Source organism: Lithobates pipiens, unplaced genomic scaffold (genome assembly GCF_037356315.1).
Source record: "Lithobates pipiens isolate NorthernLeopardFrog02 unplaced genomic scaffold, aLitPip1_a1.2 Scaffold_22, whole genome shotgun sequence".
Taxonomy (NCBI): domain Eukaryota; kingdom Metazoa; phylum Chordata; class Amphibia; order Anura; family Ranidae; genus Lithobates; species Lithobates pipiens.
Window position 1 is genome coordinate 66,752,972 of NW_027507784.1, and position 22,867 is coordinate 66,775,838.

At 45.1% G+C, this 22,867-nt stretch overlaps 1 protein-coding gene across 1 annotated transcript in view; it reads right to left on the reverse strand.

Annotated features, from left to right (window-relative positions):
* The window catches only part of LYPD6 (LY6/PLAUR domain containing 6), a 106,015-nt gene that overhangs the window by 43,067 nt on the left and 40,081 nt on the right, over positions 1-22,867 (reverse strand). The window contains exons 2-3 of the mRNA XM_077447728.1: positions 11,158-11,253; positions 1,179-1,346 (exon numbers count right to left, since the gene is read on the reverse strand). Of these exons, the coding sequence (XP_077303854.1) occupies positions 1,179-1,296 (118 nt within the window). The 5' untranslated portion in view covers positions 1,297-1,346; positions 11,158-11,253. The remainder of the gene's footprint in view (positions 1-1,178; positions 1,347-11,157; positions 11,254-22,867) is intronic.

Here is a 22,867-nt window from a genome sequence, read left to right on the forward strand (position 1 = left end):
CACGCGATCGTAGTATGTCCGATCGGAGCATTTTGTCGGAAAATTTTACGGACAAGTTGGAAAACTTGGTCCGTTGGATACTCCGGCGGAAACAGTCCGATGGAGACCACACACAGTCGGATTATCCGACAAAACAGTCCGATAGGACACATTCCGTCGGGATCTCCGACCGTGTGTACAAGGGCTAAGGTCCCTAACTCACATTCATACATAGGGCCAATTTAGACAGGAGCCAATTAACCTACCAACATGTCTTTGGATAAGCTCCTTGAGGGTGGGGATTGATGTAAATGTATAATATACATGTAAAGCGCTGCGTAAATTGACGGCGCTATATAAAGTATCTGAAATAATAATAATAATAATAAATAATAATATAGTAAAAGCCATATGGACGCTTACCTGTCCAGGGAGCCCACGATGTCCGCAACCTAGCTGATCTTCGGATCGGCTGTCTGGTGCTGCTGCCACCATCTCCATCTCCACTAAGGGAAACCGGCCATGAAGCCGAAAGGTTCTCTGCTGCGAATGCGCGAAGCGCACTGTGCTTTCTAATTGGCCCAGCGGTGAAAGAAGGAGGAGACTCCTTCTGAGGAGACTCCTGCCACAGCGCTGACTCCCAGAAGTGGGGACATTGATTTGTCAAAAACAGGTCCCCGTTTCCCCCCTGAAAGGTGCCAAATGTGGCACCAGAGGGTGGGGGGGGAAGCAAATAAGCGGGAAGTTCCACTTTATTGTGTTTGGGTTGGATGGAGGTGGGGCCATCAGAATCTCTGCTTGGCAACATAAATGAATCCGAAATTGATTTCTTTCCATTCATTATGTTATATTCTGAGATTCTCCTGACTCCACCTCCATCCAACCCAAACAGAGTGCATAAGCAATCCAAACCCAAAATAACAAATTAACAAGTTAAAATAAATATAGCCAGTCTTCCAAAATACAAATTGATTCAGCACAACAAATATATGAAACGAATTCCAAAAAAGAATCATTCTAACATAACGAATATGAAGAAACAGAATCATTAACTTAATGAAACACATTTTCCATCGTGTACACCTCTAATTGTCATATTACACTTTTTCTTTTTTTGCCAAAAATAAATGTGCCATTCAAAATATCCTAAAACCTTCATAATAAAAAGAAATGCACTTGATTATAATTTAATGTCTTACTTGATGGGTAGAGATAGATAATATCCTGCACTGTGAACTCTCGGGATTGGACTGTACTTAGCCAATCAGCTATGTGGGTAAATAACAGGAACCAGGCCAGAACTGGCCACCTTTCCATCGCAGAACAGGGTCCAATTCATGCAGCCATCAGTGAGCCCATCCTAATGCCTGGAGGGTGGAAATAAAGAACATTATTAGAATTAGCATACACTACGGTGCCACAACTAAAGCATCTTCTTCGGAAAATACTAACTCTTGGTAAATACTATCCCCTTGTCAGGCTGATATAGTGGCTTCAGTACTTGACCCACAACAAGTATGCAGATCAGAAGTTCTGGCTTCACTCTCACACTACTGATAAAATGAGTGACTAAAAAAGTATGGAAGCCCCTGACAGCCAGGCAACTAGCATTTCAAATGGAGCTCAGGTATTTTTCTAAGTACATGTTTCATTTACTTTCGGTGCTTTCTGACTCCAGTTTTTAGATCAATGTTCCACAGCACAATGCCCAATGTTATAGGAATAGTAATATATGGTCCACATTTGACAGCTAGCATGCCATTGCTATCAGTCAGACCCAATTTTGTCTGCCAGATCCAGTCTCTACCAACAATCAGCATATTTCACAATCATGTGCTCACTATGACAGCTTTAACATAGTGATCATATACAAGCTGTTGCTTGCAATGTGCAGACCCGCCTGAAGATGGCAGTGTATATCTGTTTACGTATCTGTTTCATACAGTAATCATCTGATACAATTACAATATAAAATAAACTATACAGTGCCTTGAAAAAGTATTCACCCCCTTGGCTTTTTATCTATTTTGTTACATTACAGCCTTTAGTTCATTTTTTTTTTTTAATATGAAGTACATGTGATGGATCAGAACACAATAGTCTAAGTTGGTGAAGTAAAATTAGAAAAATATATACATAAAACAATTTTTCAGAAATAAAAAACTGATAATTGGCATGTGCGTATTGTGTGCGTATTCAATCCCTTTGTTATGAAGCTCATAAAAAGCTCTGGTGCTACCAATTACCTTCAGAAGTCACATAATTAGGGAAATTATGTCCACCTGTGTGCAATCTTAGTGTCACATGATCTGTCATTACATATACACACCATTTCGAAAAGGCCCCAGAGGCTGCAACACCTAAGCAAGAGGCACCACTAACCAAACACTGCCATGAAGACCAAGGAACTCTCCAAACAAGTAAGGGACAATGTATTTGAGAAGTACAAGTCAGGGTTAGACTATAAAAAAATATCCAAATCTTTAATGATCCCTAGGAGAACCATCAAATCATAACCAAATGGAAAGAACATGGCACAACAGCAAACCTGCCAAGAGACGGCCGCACACCAAAACTCACGGATCGGGCAAGGAGGGCATTAATCAGAGAGGCAGCACAGGGACCTAAGGTAACTCTGGAGGGGCTGCAGAGTTCCACAGCAGAGACTGGAGTATCTGTACATAGGATGACAATAAGCCGTAAGCTCCATAGAGTTGGGCTTTATGGCAGAGTGGCCAGAAGAAAGTCATTACTTTCAGCAAAAAACTAAATGGCACATTTTGAGTTTGTAAAAAGGCATGTGGGAGATGCCCAAAATGTATGAAGGAAGGTGCTCTGGTCTGATGAGACTAAAATTGAACTTTGTGGCCATCAAAGAAAATGCTATGTCTGGTGCAAACCCAACACATCACATCACACAAAGAACACCATCCCCACAGTGAAACATGGTGGTGGCAGCATCATGCTGTAGGGATGTTTTTCAGCAGTTGGGACTGGGAAACTGGTCAGAGTTGAGAGAAAGATGGGTGGTGCTAAATACAGGGATATTCTTCAGCAAAACCTGTACCACTCTGTGTGTGATTTGAGGCTAGGACGGAGGTTCACCTTCCAGCAGGACAATGACCCCAAACACACTGCTAAAGCAACACTTGAGTGGTTTAAGGGGAAACATGTAAATGTGTTGGAACGGCCTAGTCAAAGCCCAGACCTCAATCCAAGAGAAAATCTGTGGTCAGACTTAAAGATTGCTGTTCACAAGCACAAACCATCCAACTTCAAGGAGTTGGAGCAGTTTTGCAAGGAGGAATGGGCAAAAATCCCAGTGGTAAGATGTGGCAAGCTCATAGAGACTTATCCAAAGTGACTTGGAGCTGTGATAGCCGCAAAAAGTGTCTCTACAAAGTATTTACTTTAGGGGGGTGAATAGTTATGCACATTGACTTTTTCTGTTATTTTATCATATTTGTTGTTTGCTTCACAATAAAATTTTGTTGTGGGCATGTATAAATTAAATGATGCAAATCATCAAACAATTCTTGTTAATTCCAGGTTGTGAGGCAACACAAAAAATGCCAAGAGGGTGAATACTTTTGCAAGGCACTGTATATAATAATAATAATAATAATAATAATAATAAAATATAAACTTTTTCTTCACAATTTTGTTCATTTGTCAACCTGTATTAAAATAAAAAAACAAAACAAAACAAAGCAAAGTAAATATTTAAGCAGGTTTTAATATAAAAACTGTATATGGTTCCTTTTCACTTGTTCATGGGAATATGGCTCAGTCATTACAGTGGAGGAGTAAGTCTGTTAACCATCCACCCACCCCCCTACCCCCCTTTTTTTTCATCTACCCTTTTCTTCTTTCTTGCCTTTTCTTTTTCCGATTACTTTTTTTTTGTTATTTGGCGGCCCCCTACTTTGGGCTACTTTTGTGTTCTGTAATGTGGTTAATGAAAACTTCAGATGGGATGCATGGTCCTTCTTTTGAAAATATATACCATTCCATTAATGATAGTAGATCATTATTAGGATGTTTGTGGGTCCTGTGATATACACGATATTACCAAAAGTATTGGGAAAACCTGCCTTTAGTTATATTGTTTTATTTATGTCAGGTACTTATCTAGCACCCTCAATTTATGTAGCACTTTAAATATACATTGTACATTCACATCAGTCCCTACCCTCAGGAAGCTTACATTCTGAGGTCCCTAATTCACATTCATACATACACATACTAGGGCCAATTTAGACAGGATCTAATTAATCTATTAGTATGTCTTTGGAGTGTGGAGTACGCAGAGGAAACCCACGCAGGCACAGGGAGAACATGCAAACTCCAGGCAGGGTAGTGGTTGGGATTTGAACCAGCGACCCTATTTACTGCTAGGCAATAGTGCTACCAACTACACCACTGTGGCATCTTTACATGCATGTGAATTTTAATGTCTTCTTAAAGAGGAAGTAAACCCTGATGGGTTTACTTCCTCTTTTTTTCCCTGCAAAGGTAAAGCATAATGGACTACTATGCATCGCATAGTAGCTCATTATGTGTCACTTACCTGACACAGGAGCCAGCGAAGTCGCCGCTGTCACCTGTAGTCCGCCGCATCCATCTTGGTTGTGGCGTCTCTCGCAGCTCCGACGAATGACAGCGGAGAAGCCGCGATGACGTCACTCCCGCGCATGCGCACGGGAGTCGCGTCTCGGAGCTCCGACGCTGCCATTCGCCGGAGCCGCGATGACGTCACTCCCGCGCATGCGCACGGGAGTAGACAAATTTGGCAAATCCATTCTTGGACTTGCCGCATTTAGTGCGCCTGCGCGCCGCTGTCTACGGCGCATGCGCCGTAGACAGCGGTGCCCATTTTCGGGCAAATATCTCCTAAACCATATAGGTTTAGGAGATATTACTTGGACCTACAGGTAAGCCTTAATCTAGGCTTACCTGTAGGTCAAAGTTGTTTGGAAGGGTTTACTTCCATTTTAATTTTAGTCCGTTGGGTTCAATATTGAGTTGGCCCACCCTTTGCAGCTATAACAGTTTCAACTCTTCTGGGAAGGCTGTCCACAAGGTTTAGGAAAGTGTCTAAGAGAATGTTTGACCATTCTTCCAGAAGCACATTTGTGAGGTCAGGCACTGATGTTGGACGAATTGCAGTCTCCGCTTTAATTCATCCTAAAGGTGTTCTATCAGGTTGAGGTTAGGAGCAGGCCAGTCAAGTTCCTCCACCACAAACTCCCTCATCCATGTCTTTATGGATATTGCTTTGTGCACTGGTGGGCATTCATGTTGGAACAGGAAGGGGCCATCCCCAAACTGTTCCCACAAATTTGGGATTATGAAATTGTCAAAAATGTCTTGGTATGCTGGCGCCTTAAAGTGGTTGTAAACCCTTAGATTAAGGCTTACCTGTAGGTCCAAGAAATATCTCCTAAACCTATACGGTTTAGGAGATATTTACAAAAAGACAGCCACCGTAGACCGTAGAGAGCGGCGCGCAGGCGCACTGGGCAGGCCGCAGATCGCGGCGATATGCCGCTCGCGTTGGCTCCCGTGCGCATGCGCAAATCACAGCGCCGGAGCAGCGAGACCCGGAAGTCACTCCGGGATCCATGGCAGCGCGAACATGAAGACGGAGGACCGCTTCGGGGGCTTCGTTCTCAGGTAAGTTATTCATAATGAGCTAGTATACTATGCATACTAGCTCATTATACCTTTGCTTTGCAGGTTGCATTTTTTTTTAAGTATCTTTACTTCCTCTTTAAGAGTTCCTTTCACTGGAACTAAGGGGCCAAGCCCAACCCCTGAAAAACAACCACACCAAAATCTCCCCTCCACCAAATGATTTGGACCAGTGCACAAAGCAAGGTCCATAAAGACATGGATGAGTGAGTTTGAGGTGGAAGAACTTGACTCGCCTGCACCTCAACCCAATAGAACACCTTTGGGATGAATTAGAGCAAAGACTGTGAGCCAGGCCTTCTCGGCCTGAACTAGCAAATGCGCTTCTGGAAGAATGATCAAACATTCTCATAGACACACTCCTAAACCTTGCGGACAGCCTTCCCAGAGGAGTTGAAGCTGTTATAGCTGCAAAGGGTGGGCCAACTCAATATTGAATATATATATTTTTTTTACATTGTTGTGCACAGTGGATGGTGGACTTTTTTTGGATATTGGCACTTTACACTTTACTTGGGATGAACTGTATTTGCACGCTGTGGATTCACTAAAATAATTGGACTATCTTTTTATTTCGATTTTTTATATTAGTCTGTTGAATTGCATACATCGCTGGAATAATATTTTGCACATTCAATTCACTTAATGTGTTATTTTCACATTGGTTATTGCTAATTGTACATATGCTATTTGTTATTTTGCACATTGAATTATTTGAATTTTTTTGCACATTGTGGTATTTGCACTAGTTGTATCACTTTGATTAGCTATTTATCCATCATTTTATTATTATTTGCAAGCGCCACATTTTCTTGATTCTCATGGTCTATACCATTGACCTTTGCTGACACATTCCTATCCGTATAAGAAAAAAATATATAAATAAAAAATAAAAAAAAAGCTTTATATGTCCTTAATAAAAATGTAAAAATGATTTTGATAGTAGCATTGGTCATAAAATTATCATCACGTTAACTGATGCTGCTGAATCTGGTTTGGGCATTGATGGCCTCTGGTCACAATAGGGTTAAATAAACCCATGTTTCAAAAGCTGGTGGGGCTTACCAGAATAGATTTATTTTTTTACGGTTTAATGATTTACACAAAACACTTAAAAAGGAACATTGACAGAACAAGCACATTATTGATGTACAACACTAATGAAACAACATTTAATCTCTGAGCAACAGCCGGCACCGCGTGTTATACTTGGCACCGATTTACAGGATGTTGTTCCAAATTAAATCCACCTAAAAAGTCCTGAAAAAACACAAAATCCCATCAACTGGTTTTGTTTATTTATTTAAAAGGAACCGCTTTAATAACAATAATCCTTCGGTGTCATGACCAATGACACCAAAGTTATTAATCCCATTGGAGACAATGCACGGGGAAATTACTGATGAACAAAACACCGGATGTAGCCTTTTATTCTTTCAAGGTAAAACAAATACACACTTGTGACCATGGAGAAGTCACGTTTAAAAAGGTAATTCCATTTTCTACAGGGGAGCAAAATTTGAATTCTAATTTTGAGCTACACTGTAAAGAAAAAAAAAAAGGAAGGATTGGAAGAACTTGATTGGCTGACACTTTCCTTTCCCTTTTTAGTTAATTTCTTGTAATTATAATATAAATTAGTTTTTTATTGCTACATGGAAAACTGATTTATATGTTTTTTTAAATATGCACGTGATCATTCATTCAGTACACTGCTGCTGGTAAACGGACATTTAGGCCTCTTTCACACGGGGCGGATCAGTAATGATCCGCCCCGTGATGATCCGCTCGCTCAGCGGGGATCGCTCCGTTGTCCCCGCTGAGCCGGCTGCGGACAGGGCGGTCTCCGCACACTGTGCGGGGACCGCCCTGTCAGCTCTCCGCTCTCCTCTATGGGGATCGGATGAGCACGGACCGTGTGTCCGTGTTCGTCCGATCCGCTCTGCAGACGGATAGAAAAATAGGATTTTCCTCCGTCTGCAGTATCGGACTGTTGCGGAGGCGGACTAAATCGGGTGTCTGCGGATGCTCATCCGCAGACACCCGCTATCCCATAGGGATGAATGGATGTCCGTATTTCATCCGCAAACGGATGGATGAAATACGGACATACCATCAGCATGTGTGAAAGGGGCCTTAGGAACAATTGAGCATTTGTTTTTTTCAGCTGCCCCTGAACTCTCCTCTATGTTATCTTGTACACAGGGTCGATTATAGTCGTTTCTAGGCAGTTGCGTTTAGAAAGCATTTTTTGGAACGCAAAAAAAAAAAATTTGTTCGGGACGGATGTTTAGAGGCATTTCAAATGCCAAATCCCTGTAACAGCTTGTAAACGCAGTAACTCGCATTTAGCAGCGGTTCGTTTACGGGCGTTTTTCATTTTTGACTATTTGAAAAAATAAAAATAAACTTTTTTTTTTTAACCACTTGCTTACTGGGCACGTAAACTCCCCTCCTGCCCAGACCAATTTTCAGCTTTCAGCGTTGATGCACTTTCAATGACAATTGCGCGGTCATACAACACTGTACCCAAATTACATTTTTATAATTTTTTTCCCACAAATAGAGCTTTGGTGATATTTGATCACCTCTGCGGTTTTTATTTTTTGTTAAAAAAATTTAAAAAGGCAGAATTTAAAATAAAAAAAAAATATGTATTTTTTTTTTATATTTTGTTATAAAATTTTGCAAACGGGTCATTTCTCTCCTTCATTGATGTACGCTGATGAGGCTTCGCTGATGGGCACTGATAGGCTGCACTGATGGGCACCGATGGGCTGCACTGATGGGCAGCACTGGTGGGCACTGGTGCGCACTGACAGGTGACACTGAGAAATGGCACTGATGGGTGACACTGAAGAGCACTGATAGGTGGCACGAGTGGGCACTGAGAAGTGGCACTAATAGGTGGCACTGATATCTGGCAGTGATAGGCACTGATAGGTAGCAGCGATGGGCACTGATGGGTGGCAATAATGGGCACTGATCAGCACTGGTAGGTTACACTGATAGGCAGCACTGCTAGGTGGCACTGATTGGCACCACTGGTGGGCATTGATAGGTGGCACTCATGGGCATTGTTAGTTGGCACTGGTGGGCACTGGCAGTTGGCAATAGCAGGGGGCACTGATTGGCACAGATGATTGGCACAGAAGAGGGTACTGACTGACATCCTCTTCGGGACTGATGTCCCTTGCACATAAGCCGGCGATCGGCGATTACTGAGCTTTTGTTGACACACGTGATCAGCAGTCATTGGCTGACAACTGATCACGTGGTAAGGGGCCGGGACTCAGATCTGTGATCACCCAAGTCTCGGTGACTCGGTGATCACATTGCACGCCCCTCAGGGGAGGACGTCATATGACGGCCTCCTGGAAATTCATCTCTGCACTATAGCTGAATGATGGCTACAGCACGGACGTCAAGAGGTTAAACGCTTCTAATTGCAAATGTGGGATGTAAACGTGGCAAAACTGACTTTTTTAAACGTTGGTTACTATCTGTCAAGTTAAATCGTTCAGGAGAGGTTGTATACATGAAGCCTAAAAAAAAATAAAAATAAAAAAAAAAAGATTGGAAAAACTTGATTGGCTGCCAATATCCTTTCTCTTTTTAGTTTATTTCTTCTAATTATATTATAATTCGTTTTTTTTTTATTGCTACATGGAAAACTGATTTATACGTTTTTTAAATAAGCACGTGATCATTCATCCAGATCCTGATGAAAATGCAAATAAGACATGTTGGTTGTGAAATGTATGATCTGTACATATTGACGAGGCTCACCCAGTGCAGTCTATTTATTTTATTCCTGTATTGTATTTGGTATGTTCCACTGTACCCCCTCCCCTTGGTTTGTTTTAGTTTTATTCCTAGTTAGACACTCCCAGTTACCCCATGTCCTCCTATTAGCTTTGGTTTTATCCCTGCTAAAAAAAAAAAAGGTGGGGTTTTTAGAGTTAGGAGGCTTTTGAGCAAAATGTTTTTTCACCTATATGTAATACCCCAAAAATATATCCCTGTTGGAAAAATTACATTTGATTTAATTTCTGTGTTTTCTTGGTGAGTTGACACTGCCTGTGGATTCTGCCAAGTCACCAAGTTGCCAAACTGTTGTATTGTATGTTTTTTATATTGAAGACAGAATATACCTTAAGGAGCATTCAGTAACTGAAAATAACCCATTGACAACGGCCATTTGTAATGATCTGAATGTCCACTACTGAACTGCTGTAATAATGCAGTCTGTTGGCAATTATTTATTATTTATTATTTACTTGTGTTCTCTCCCTGTCAGAGCAGAAGTGTCCTACCTCCTGTCGGAACTCAGTGCTGGCAACACTTAACAAATCTTTATAGGAGTAATGACAGACATGGGGGAAAAAGAAAAAACTGATGTGGTTAAATGACAGTTTTATTCTTGTCCAACAGTTTGGAACTCAGGTAAGAGATCGGTCAATGTCCACAGCCTACCACTCAACTAACATTTCTGCTATGACATGGAGAGAATACAACTACATAACAGCACACACACCAATCCCAACAAGGTAAGACTTATGCCCTGTACAGACGGACGGACATCCCGACCACAAAATCCATCGGATTTTTTCCGGCGGATTTTGTCCGAAACTGGTGTTGCATACACACGGTCGGACAAAGTTGTCAGAAAATCCGATCGTTCGGAACGCGGTGACGTTCATTGCGTACAACAGGACTATGTAGAGGCTAGAAGCCAAAAGTTATGGTCTGGTAATTTGATCTGAGCATGCGTGGCACTTTGTCCGTCGGAATTCTCTACAAATGATCGGAAAAAGTCCGATCGGATTTTTTTGTTGGAAAATTTTAGATCCTCAAATTTAAGTCCGTGAGAGCCCACACACGATCGGATTTTCTGACAATATAATCTGATCGGACCTTTTCCGTCGGAATTTCCGCCCGTGTGTACAGGACATTATTGTAACAGCCTAGGAGTGGATATTCAGATTCTTACTGATTCCTTAGGCTCCATTCACACCTGAGCGTAGCGCAGCGACAGCTGCTGCACAGCATTTTTTTAACCACTTAAGGACCTGAAGGACTTGTCCCCTAAATGACTAGGCCATTTTTTTTTTTGCGATATGGCGCTGTGTCACTTTAACTGGCAATTGCACAGTCGAGCGACACTGTACACAAACAATATTGAAGTCTTTTTCTTCCCACAAATAGAGCTTTATTTTGGTGGTATTTGATCACCTCTGCGGTTTTTATAGTTTGCTCTATAAACAAAAAAATAGCGATGATTTAGAAAAAAAATATAAATTTTTTTTTTTTACTTTTTGCACATATCAAAAATAAAATGTTAAAAAAACATTTTTTTTCATCAGTTTAGGTCAATGTGTATTCTTGTACATATCTTTGGTAAAAGTCCTGGGATTAGGAAGGAACCGATAAAAACTGAATTACAGATAACAAAGTACAAGAACAGAACTGAGCATGACTTACAGTTAGTGAACGGAATATTCCCCCACCATATGGAAAGAAGTATTTGGGCCTTAATCCGTCAATGTTATACCCCAGCGCTGCATGTCCATCCATAGCCTGAAATACAAACAGGTTTTTTAACTTTTTCATCTTTTTTATCCATCGATGAAGTAGCTTAACCACTTCAATACCGGGCACTTAAACACCTTCCTGCCCAGACCAATTTTGAGCTTTCAGCGCTGTCGCACTTTGAATGACAATTGCGCAGTCATGCTACACTGTACCCAAATGAAATTTTTATCATTTTTTTCCCACAAATAGAGCTTTCTTGTGGTGGTATTTGATCACCTCTACGGTTTTTATTTTTTGCGCTACAAATAAAAAAATACCGAAAATTTTGAAAAAAAAAATGTTTTTTTTTTGTTTCAGTTTCAAAACTTTGTAAATAAGTACGTTTTCTCCTTCACTGATGGGCACTGATGGGGCTACACTGATGGGCACTGATAAGGCGGCACTGTTGGGCACCAATGAAGTGGCACTGATGAGGTGGCATTGATGGACACTGATAGGCGGCACGGATGGGCGGCACGGATGGGCGACACGGATGGGCGACATGGATGGACACTGATAGGTGGCACAAATTGGCACTGATAGCTGGCACGGATTGGCATGGATGGGCGGCAGAGATGGGCATGGATAGGCGGCAGAGATGGGCATGGATAGGCGGCACAGATGGGCATGGATAGGCGGCACAGATGGGCATGGGTGGGCACTGATAGGCGGCACAGGTGGGCACTCATAACAGGTGGGCACTCATAGGCGGCACAGGTGGGCACTCATAACAGGTGGGCACTCATAGGCAGCACAGGTGGGCACTCATAGGCGGCATTGGTGTTATACTCTACTAATGGATGCCAATCAGTGCCAAACAATAATGCATGCCAATCAGTGATGCCCATTGTGGGCACTGATTGGCATCCATTATGGGCACTGATTGGCATCCATTGTGCTGACCATTGGCATCCCTGGTGGTCTAGGGAGGATTACCTTTTCCCTGGTGGTCTGGTGGCGTCCCTGGTGGTCCAGTGTGGGCATCCTCGGGGGGGCTGTGCTGATAATCGATCAGCACAGACCCCCCCTGTCAGAGGAGCAGCCGATCGGCTCTCCTCTACTCGCGTCTGACAGACGCGAGTGAGGAAAAGCCGATCACCGGCTCTTCCCATTTACACTGTGATCAGCCGTGATTGGACACGGCTGATCACGTGGTAAAGAGTCTCCATCGGAGACTCTTTACCGAGATCGTAGTTGCCGGGTGTCAGACTGACACCCCGCAACAACGATCGCCGCGATGCGCGCCCCCGGGGGCGCGCAGCGGCTCATAATCCTGAGGACGTCATATGACGTCCGGTCAGGATTATCAAACCACTTTGCCGCCGTCTTTTTGTAATAGGGCGGGCGGCAAGTGGTTAATGTAAATGTAGACCCTAAGGCTGGATTCACACCTATGCCGTTTTAGTGCTTTTGCATTTTGCAGATTTGCACTACAGTCCATTTAACATGGATTCCTATGGAAAACGTTCTGTAGTGCAAATCTGCAAAATGCAAAAACCACAAAAAATGCATAAGTGTGAATCAGGGCTAACTGAATGAGATTTGGTTTGCTAAAGACACTATACCATAAACAATTTCAATTATAAAATACTGTTTTCACATTTTTTTAATTCTTTGTTGAGTGCTGCTGGTCACTTGCAGTCTATTTGCAGCCACTTCCTTTTTATGTGCACCACGGCAACGGCTGTATGGCATTTTCTGAACAAGGACCTTTATGGCAAAATCACCAAGTATTATTGTAATGAAATATTTAAATAGACTGAAAAGGCATTTTAGAATTACATTAAAGTGTTACTAAACCCAGGACTCGGCATTCATTATATCCGGTCTCCCACAGTACACAGAACACGGAAATGCAATAATTTTAGTAAATATTAACTGCTTAATACCTTTTCTTATCAGCAGTATAAAGCAGTCTTGTGACTTCTATCAGTGTCTGGTTAAAGCTTGTAGGAGGAGTTTTCATTCTCCTCTGATTGTCCTGACCCTCTGTCTAGACAGCTTTGATTGGCCCTGTGCTGATCACATGCACCCTCCAAGAAAGAAAAAAACTCTAGAAATAATACACACATACTGAGCGTGTACAGCTTTCACCCAAGGCTCTGTACTATCAGGAGATGGATTGGGGACTGTGGAAGAAGGAGAGGATCAGAGAAGACAGGATCAAATGACCTTTTTACACAATGCAGAGGATTAACCCCTCAGGTTCCACAGTGAGTATAACAAGCATGCTTTACTGCATATAAAGACTGATTTAAAGCGGGCGTAAACCCGCTGCCGTTTTTTTTTTTTTCTGACCTGCAAGGGAAAAGTCGTAACGAACTAGTATGCACCACAGGTTAAACTTCTAAAAAAGACTTTACTACCACTTTAAGAGCACTTTTACACTGGGGCACGGGCCGTGTTAAGGGTAAAGAGGCGCTTTTTAGTGGCGCTTTACTGGCACTGTGCGGGCGCTTTTAAGCCCAAAGAAAGGGTTAGGAAGGGATTAAAAGCATCTGCAAAGTGCCATTGACAAATCGCTTTGCAGGCGCTTCAGGAGCGCTGTCCATTGATTTCAAAGGCAGGGGCGGTTTATGAGTGCTGTATACACCGCGCATGCACCACCCCAAAGATGCTGTTTGTAGGAATTTTTTTTCCGGTCCTGCAAGCGCACCGCCCCAGTGTGAAAGCGCTTTCACACTGGGGAGGCTTGAGAGGCGCTTTTCAGGTGCTAATTTTTAGCGATAAAACGTCTGGAAATCGCCTTCAGTTTGAAAGGGGTCTTGCCATTGTGGGTTTAGTAACACTTTAAGGCTTCTTGCACCAAATAGGCAAACATTTAATTACTGAGTTTTGAGTACAACTTGCTATCAAACCATATAATCAAAAAATATATTATCAAGGATATACTATTGAGTGAAGTTAACCATGTAGCACAAAATGTATTCCATTGGAGTACAAGAGTCAACTGCGTCCTAGCAACTGCTTCCTTGAGAAGTTGCCTGCTTCCTAGCAACAAAGGGCGCTAAGTGGCTCTTCCAGAGCTGCCTGTGTCCTAACAACAAAGGACACTTAGTGGCATCCTAGCCACCAATAGGGCCAATCTGGACTATACACTGTACACATGAAAGCGCGAGCAAGAGGCCAGCAAGATCCTATGTAAAATCATACACCTGTGTCCATAAACCCTTGGCAAAAATCTCTGCCAGCTACAAATGCACTGCTGCACCTCCTAACTAGCAAGGATACAGTTGCTCCAGAGGTCAGTACTCATACGGGCCACAATATTCCTTGGATTCCAAAAGAGGGTAATGACTACCACTTTGATCCATGAGCCACCTCAGCTACAGAATGAAGAGCGGAAGCCCCTCAGGTGGATGACAGGTCGGTTGTCCTAATACTAATGGCTGTTCTACAACATCAAAGTCAAGTTAATTAAAACGTATTGTGTTCCTAATATCAAACTACAAGCTGACTCTGCGGGTTTGGTTGTAAAACAAACATCACTTTGTTAGTTATGGGATTAACCACCCGAGAAAAGCTCCATAATAACAATGTGTAGCACAAAGTCCTCTGGTCAGACGTCAGTCACTGTTGCCAAGAGCGCAGTCAGCGGGAATGCATCTCTTCTCCGGAAAAATGCTGATGAGTCTCAAGGCAATCTGATGTCTACAATAGACTGGGAGCGCTTTCATAACCTGCGCCCGTCCCGAAGATGTCTTCTGTAGGACTAGGCCAAAGTTCACAGCTTGGAGGAACTATTACGATTTTGGATCCAAATGCCTTTGTTCCTTTTTTTTCTCAAGAGTTATCTATTTTTTAGATATGCTGTATAGATCTATGTATATAAAGACATGTTCTGTGAACTTATCTAAAGTTTATGTTAAAGAGAACCAGCCATGATGACTTATAATGCAATCTACATATACAACCCCAAATTATAGTAAGTATGCAGGAATACATAAATTAAAAAAAATTATAAATCACTGTATTTATTGGCGTATAACACAAAAAAACTGAAAATCGGGTGAAAATAGCGTGTGCGTGTTATACACCAATACTTCAATTTTAGCTGCCCCGGAGGGGACATGGAGAGGGGCGGGACGAGCGCCGTCAGATTACATACAGTGAGAATCTCCTGTTTACTTGGCAGCCTCTGTAATAGGAAGTCCCGTCTCCTGGGCCGCCATTGGACCACTGTTCTGTCTATCATAGGAGATTCTGACTGTATGCAATCCATCGGCGCTCATCCTGCCCCCTCCCTGTCCACGCTAGGCTGCAGATGGGCATTGATCAGGCTGCATTGAAGGCAATGGCGATGCTGCTGCATTGATAGCAATGGCGAGGCTGCTGCATTGATAGCAATGGTGAGGCTGCTGCATTGAAGGCAATGGTTAGGCTGCTGCATTGAAGGCAATGGTGAGGCTGCTGCATTGATAGCAATGGCGAGGCTGCTGCATTGATAGCAATGGCGAGGCTGCTGCATTGATAGCAATGGTGAGGCTGCTGCATTGAAGGCAATGGTGAGGCTGCTGCATTGAAGGCAATGGTGAGGCTGCTGCATTGATGGCAATGGTGAGGCTGCTGCATTGATGGCAATGGTGAGGCTGCTGCATTGATGGCAATGGTGAGGCTGCTGCATTGATGGCAATGGTGAGGCTGCTGCATTGATAGCAATGGTGAGGCTGCTGCATTTATGGCAATGGTGAGGCTGCTGCATTGATGGCAATGGTGAGGCTGCTGCATTGATGGCAATGGTGAGGCTGCTGCATTGATGGCAATGGTGAGGCTGCTGCATTGAAGGCAATGGTGAGGCTGCTGCATTGATGGCAATGGTGAGGCTGCGGCATTGATGGCAATGGTGAGGCTGTGGCCTTGATGGCAATGGTGAGGCTGCAGATGGCCATTGATCAGGCTGCATTGATGGCAATGGTGAGGCTGCAGATGGACACTGACCCTTATTTTGCTTCAAAGTTCCTGATTTAAAATTGAAGTTTTTTCCTGAAACTTTCTTCTTAAAATGAATGTGTGTCTTATATGCCTGTGCATGTTATACGTTACATACATATATTCCCCCTCTCTACTTAGATTAACTTTGCCTGAGCCTGACATTTCAGCTTGAGTTTGGAGTTGACTGGGGTCATGTCAATGGCCTAACCACAAACACGGCATTCCAGCTCCTGAGAGAGCATGAGACCGGGTTCACACTATTGTGAGTTCAATTTGGGATCCCCACATCCAATTCACAATAGCAGGAGATTGTGACCGGCTCTTTATGGAGCCGGTTCACATACCTCCCATGCGGCTCCAGGGCGAATTTGCACAGGAGCCCTGTGCGTCTTTTGGTCCATTTCAGGTCTGAATTCAGCCCAAAATTCGGGCAGGAATCAGACCTGAAACGGTGAACGGGGAAGCACCAGACCCCTGATGTGTGCCGCATCGGCATCCAGTGTGAATTGAGCCGAACAATAACAAATAAATGCACACTGTAAGGAATAAAGACAACTACACAGCTGTATTCTTTCATACTGGCATATATTCATAGGGGCTGGTTGGGAGACAGTTCACTGATCAGCTTTGGGGACGCATGCCAGCTGCATTTCCCTTTCTAAAAGTCCAACAGAAAATGCACATGGTACCCATCACTATAGCTTTCATTAGTGAAGGTGAAAACAAATACATGTGTATATTAGCCCAACAAACACAGTATAGGTATAGTGGCCCAATGCACAAACAGTATAAGTATAGTGATCCAATGCACATACCATATAGGTATAGTGTCCCAATGCACACCCAGTAGTATAGGTATAGCGGCCTAATGCACATACCATATAGGCATAGTGGCCCAATGCACACACGTAGTATAGATATAGTGGCCCAATGCACACACGTAGTATAGATATAGTGGCCCAATGCACACACGTAGTATAGATATAGTGGCCCAATGAAAACACCGTAGTATAGATATAGTGGCCCAATGCACATACCATATAGGTATAGTGGCCCATTGCACACACCGTAGTAAAGGTATAGTGGCCCAATGCACACACCGTGGTATAGATATAGTGGCCCAATGCACACACCGTGGTATAGATATAGTGGCCCAATGCACACAGCGTAATATAGGTATAGTGGCCCAATGCACACACACCGTAGTATAAGTATAGTGGCCCAATGCACACACACCGTAGTGTAGGTATAGTGTCCCAATGCACATACCATATAGGTATAGTGTCCCAATGCACACACCTTAGTATAGGTATAGCGACTTAATGGACATACAGTATTGGTATATGGATAGGTATATGGACCCAGTGCACACACAGTGTAGGTATAGTGACCCAATGTGCACACAATGGGGGGGTTTACTAAAACCGAAGAGTGCAAAATCTGGTGCAGCTTTGCATAGAAACAGAAATCAGCTTCAAGGTTTTATTGTCAAAATTTAATTGAACAAGCTGAAGTTAGAAGCTGATTGGCTACCATGTACAGCTGCCTGCAACAGATTCTGAGTGCTTCAGTTTTAGTAAATCTCCCCCCACAATATGCATAGGGTGACCTACCCCACATGAAGCAAGTGTAGTGAGCCAACAAGCACAGTACACCATGGGCGTCCGCAGCAGGGGGCAAGGGGGGTCAAGTGCCCCCCCTGGAATCCCCAAGGTGTTGCCGCCGCCGCCATGCTGCTTTTTTTTTCTGAGTCCGCTGGCGGCTGCATCCTCCGCTCTCTCCTCTGGATCACAGCGCTGGATAGATGCCCATCCGTGCCACAGTGCCTGGATAGGAGGATCGAGGGGGGGAGGGGGGGCTGCAGTGCTCTCCTCCACCACTGCACTCTCCTGCCCCCCCAGTGCTCTCTTCCACCACCGCACTCTCCTGCCCCCCCCGTGCTCTCCTCCACCACCGCACTCTCCTGCCCCCTCAGTGCTCTCTTCCACCACCGCACTCTCCTGCCCCCCGCAGTGCTCTCCTCCACCACCACACTGTCCTGCCCCCCCCCCCCAGTGCTCTCCTCCACCACCACACTCTCCTGCCCCACCCCAGTGCTCTCTTCCACCACCACACTCTCCTGCCCCCCCCCCAGTGCTCTCCTCCACTACCGCACTCTCCTGCCCCCCCCAGTGCTCTCCTCCACCACCGCACTCTCCTCCCTCCTCCCCCCGTGCTTTCCTCCACCACCACGCTCTCCTCCATCACCGCACTCTCCTGCCACCCCCCCAGTGGTCTCCTCCACCACCACACTCTCCTGCCACCCCCTCCAGTGCTCTCCTCCACCATCACCACACTCTCCTGCCCCACCCCAGTGCTCTCTTCCACCACCGCACTCTCCTGCCCCCCCCCAGTGCTCTCCTCCACCACCGCACTCTCCTCCCCCCAGTGCTCTCCTCCACCACCGCGCTCTCCTCCACCACCGCACTCTCCTGCCACCCCCCAGTGGTCTCCTCCACCACCACACTCTCCTGCCACCCCCTCCAGTGCTCTCCTCCACCACCACACTCTCCTGCCCCACCCAGTGCTCTCCTCCACCGCCGCACTCTCCTGCCCCCCCCCCCAGTGGTCTCCTCCACCACCACACTCTCCTGCCACCCCCCTCCAGTGCTCTCCTCCACCACACTCTCCTGCCCCCCCCCCCCCCACAGTGCTCTCCTCCACCACCACACTCTCCTGCCCCACCCAGTTTTCTCCTCCCCTGTTCTTGCTGCTCTCCAGCTCTCCCCATCCTTCTCTAGCCACCATCCCAGTGCTCTCCCCCCCAGTGCTCTCCCCCCCTGTTCCCCCCAGTGCTCTCCACTCCGCCCAGTGCTCCCCCCCTGTTCTCCCCCCCACAGTGCTCTCCACTCGCCCCAGTCCTCTCCCCTCCGTGCTCTCCCCCCGTTCTCCTCCCTAGTGCTCTCCCCCCTGTTCTTTCCCCCCCAGTGCTCTCCTCTCTCCCCCTGTTCTTCCCCCCCAGTGCTCTCCACTCCCCCCAGTGCCCTCCCCCAGTGCTCTCCCCTCTGTTCTTTCCCCCCCAGTGCTCTCCTCTCTCCCCCTGTTCTTTCCCCCCCAGTGCTCTCCCCTCAGTGCTCTCCACTCCCCCCAGTGCTCTCCCCCCTGTTCTTCCCCCCCCCCGTGCTCTTCAGCTCTCCCCATCACTCTCCAGCCCCCACCCCAGTGCTCTCCAGCCCCCCATTCTCCCCACCCCTGTTCTTTCTGCCCCCCTGGTGCTCTTCACTCCCCCTGCATTTTGCCCCCACCCATGTGCTCTCCAGTCCTCCATAGTGCTCTCCAGTCCCCCATAGTGCTCTCCAGTCCCCCGTGCTTTCCACCCCTGTTCTTTCTGGCCCCCACTGGTGCTCTCAAGCTCCCCCCATTGCTATCCACTCCCCCCTGCTCTTTGTACCCCCCCCAGTACTCTCCAGCCCCCGTGCTCTCCACCCCTGTTTTTCTTCCCCCCAGTGCTCTTCACCCCCCCCCCCCCACACTCTTAGCCCCCCCAGTGCTCTCCACTACCCCACACTCTTAGCGCCCCCAGTGCTCTCAGCCTACCGTGGTCTCTACCCCTGTTCTTGTTGGCCCCCCCAGTACTCTCAAGTTCCCCGCTCTCCGCTCCCCACCCCTGTGATCTCCACTCCCTATCGCTCTTTGCCCCCACCCATGTGTTCTCCAACCCCGCCAGTACTCTTTGCTCTCCCTTCTCTCCAACTCCCACTCAGTGCTCTCCACTTCCCCAGGACCAGAGGGCAGGCTGACTGGGGCTGGAAAATGAGGACGGCTGAAGGAGCAGGTGGCCAGGGACCACTCCATCTTACAGCAGACAGATCCTCTGGAAGGAGCACCGCTCCCATCCAAAACGAGAACAGACCCTGCCTGCTGCTGGCCGTCATGGATATCCTGCTGGCATGCAAGGTACTGTACTGAGCATCAACACACCTTCCCACAGACAGGGACTGCAGACTGGGATATGGGGCACAGGAGGGGCTGCAATGATGGGCACAGTGAGACTGCATTCACGGCACAATAAAGCTGCATTTGATGGACACAGTGAGGCTGCATTTGATGGGCACAGTGAGGCTGCATTTGGTGGGAACAGTGAGGCTGCATTTGGTGGGCACAGTGAGGCTGAATTTGATGGGCACTGGTGAGGCTGCATTGAGCTCTTGCATCAAGTCTGCAGTCTCTGTCCATCTCCTGTAGCATGTCTGCAGTCTCTGAGGGAGTCTGGAGAGGAGTCAAGAGTGGGAGCACCGCCAGGATGGGGGTCATGGGAGAAGTCAGACTTGTGTGGACTGTAGACAGGAGACTATAGGATAAAACCTCCAAGCTGGAGGCGACTGACTGAGCCTTGCACAGTGCACTTGAGAGGAGGTCAGTGAAAGCACTGCCAGGCCAGACGGTGCCCCCCCACGTTCTGAGTTTCTGGGGTCCCCCTTGATGATTGATCACTTACCACTATTAACTGGAATTTGAATATATATATATATATAAAGCCCTATGTGATTTCATATCTATATCTAATACTCTCTTCATCAAATGTGCTTTAAAATGTATGGTTTCCCTTTCATGAACAAGAAAATAATGACGTTATGCTGTTGGGCTGGTATAATAATGCTGTGAGGCTGGTATGAAATTTTTTCCAGGGCTGGTATTTGAAAGCATGGGCATCCGCAAAGTTACTCAGGTGGCTGCGTACCATGCCCATATAGCCTAGAGAATGTACATCTTTTTACATTGCAATACATCTGTTGTTGCCATATTTTTATCTTGATGAAAACGGCCTATACAGTGACAGTATGAGATGAAAATATGACCACAACAGATGTATTGCAATGTAAAAAGATGTACATTCTCTAGGCTATATGGGCATGGTACGCAGCCACCAGAGTAACTTCCAATACAAAGTGAAGATGAATTATCTGTTATATAACACATATGTATTACCAGTGGAAAGATTTTCATGAGATTGCCAAAAAGGGGCGGAGCATGAGTGGCCTTGAAATGATGCCCCCCCTTGGAAAAAGTTCTGCGGACGCCCATGCAGTACACTGTAGATATAGTGACCCAATTCACACACAGTATAGGTTGAGGAACCCAGTACACACATTACAGGTATACAGGCCCAACAAACAAAGTGTATATATATATATATATATATATATATAGAGAGAGAGAGAGAGGGAGAGAGAGAGAGAGAGAGATAGTGCTCCAACATGCACAGTATAGGTACAGTGAAGGAAGAAAGTACTTGTCCCCCTGCTGATTTTGTACGTTTGCTCACTGACAAATAAATAATCCGTCTATAATTTTGATAGATATGATTCCAGGCTGCGGAGGGATCGTGGGAAAGGTGTTGATAGTCAATCTCCTGACAGCTGGTCCATCTTGTCTTCCCCTCGCTCCTCTCTGTCCTTTGGACCTTCGGTAGTCAGAGATTGAAGTGTAACAACCCTGCCTCAATTAAAGGCGCATAATTAGGAGACGAACGCCATCAGCGTACAAATTAATCTCCTGACTGTGGAAATGTGACAACCGGCTTTTAATGACAGATCGATCTCATGGTACAATTATCACTCGTTTTATTTGCTTACTCTACAATTTAACATATTTGACAGTCTGCCACAAAGAAGAAACTGAAATCGTCTGCTACTGTTTACTTTGTGATTGGTGGATTTATATTCAGGAAGGAATTAGCAGGAATTCCCCAGAGGAACTAGAATTATACATAAAGTTCCCAGTTCGAAAAATTAAAACAAAATTCCAAGCAAACAGCTAAATACACAACTGAAATACCACGAGGATATAAAGATCTTATTATTTTCCTGTATAGGAATAAATATTACAATGAATATAAAGAAATCTTCTGTTCTACTCATTCTGAATTAATATTATCAGCAAACAATCACATCATATTGCATTGGTGATTGGCTATTCAAGAAAGTGTCGGCTTCTGAAAGTTACATTTTCATTTATACTCACCGGCCACTTCATTAGGTACACTTTGCTAGTACCGGGTTGGAGCCCCTTTTTCCTTCAGAACTGCCTTAATTGAGTTTCCGCCGGAAAAATCTTGGATGGTTTTTCTGACAGAATTCCGCTCAAGCTTGGCTTGTATACACCCAGTCACACAAAAGTTCTCTGAACTTTCGACCATCGAGAACACGGTTTAGTACAACACAACGACGAGCCGAGAAAATTAAGTTCAATGATTCCGAGCATGCGTCAAATTGTTTCCGAGCATGTGTAGGAATTTTGCGCATCGGAATTGCTACAGACGATTGGAATTTCCGATTGGAACTTTTTCCGTCGGAAAAATAGAAAACCTGCTCTCAGTCTTTCAATCTCTCAATTCCGCCACCAAAAGTCCGATGGAGCATACACACGGTCAGAAATTCCCACCAAAGGTTCACATCGCACTTTTGCTGGTAGAATTGCCGATCGTGTGTATGGGGCTATAGTCATGGTGCTACTCATTACCCTGGAATGTAAAATGACATAATTGTCTTTTTTTTGGGACAAAACCAGCCCAAATCTTTTTTTTCCCTTCTTTTTATTTATTTTTCTTTTAACAATAGAGATACCAATACAACTTTGAACAGAAAACAAATTAGTCCTGCCCGTCAGCGTTGGTGGAATCCGATCATAAGAATTGGATTACCGCAGC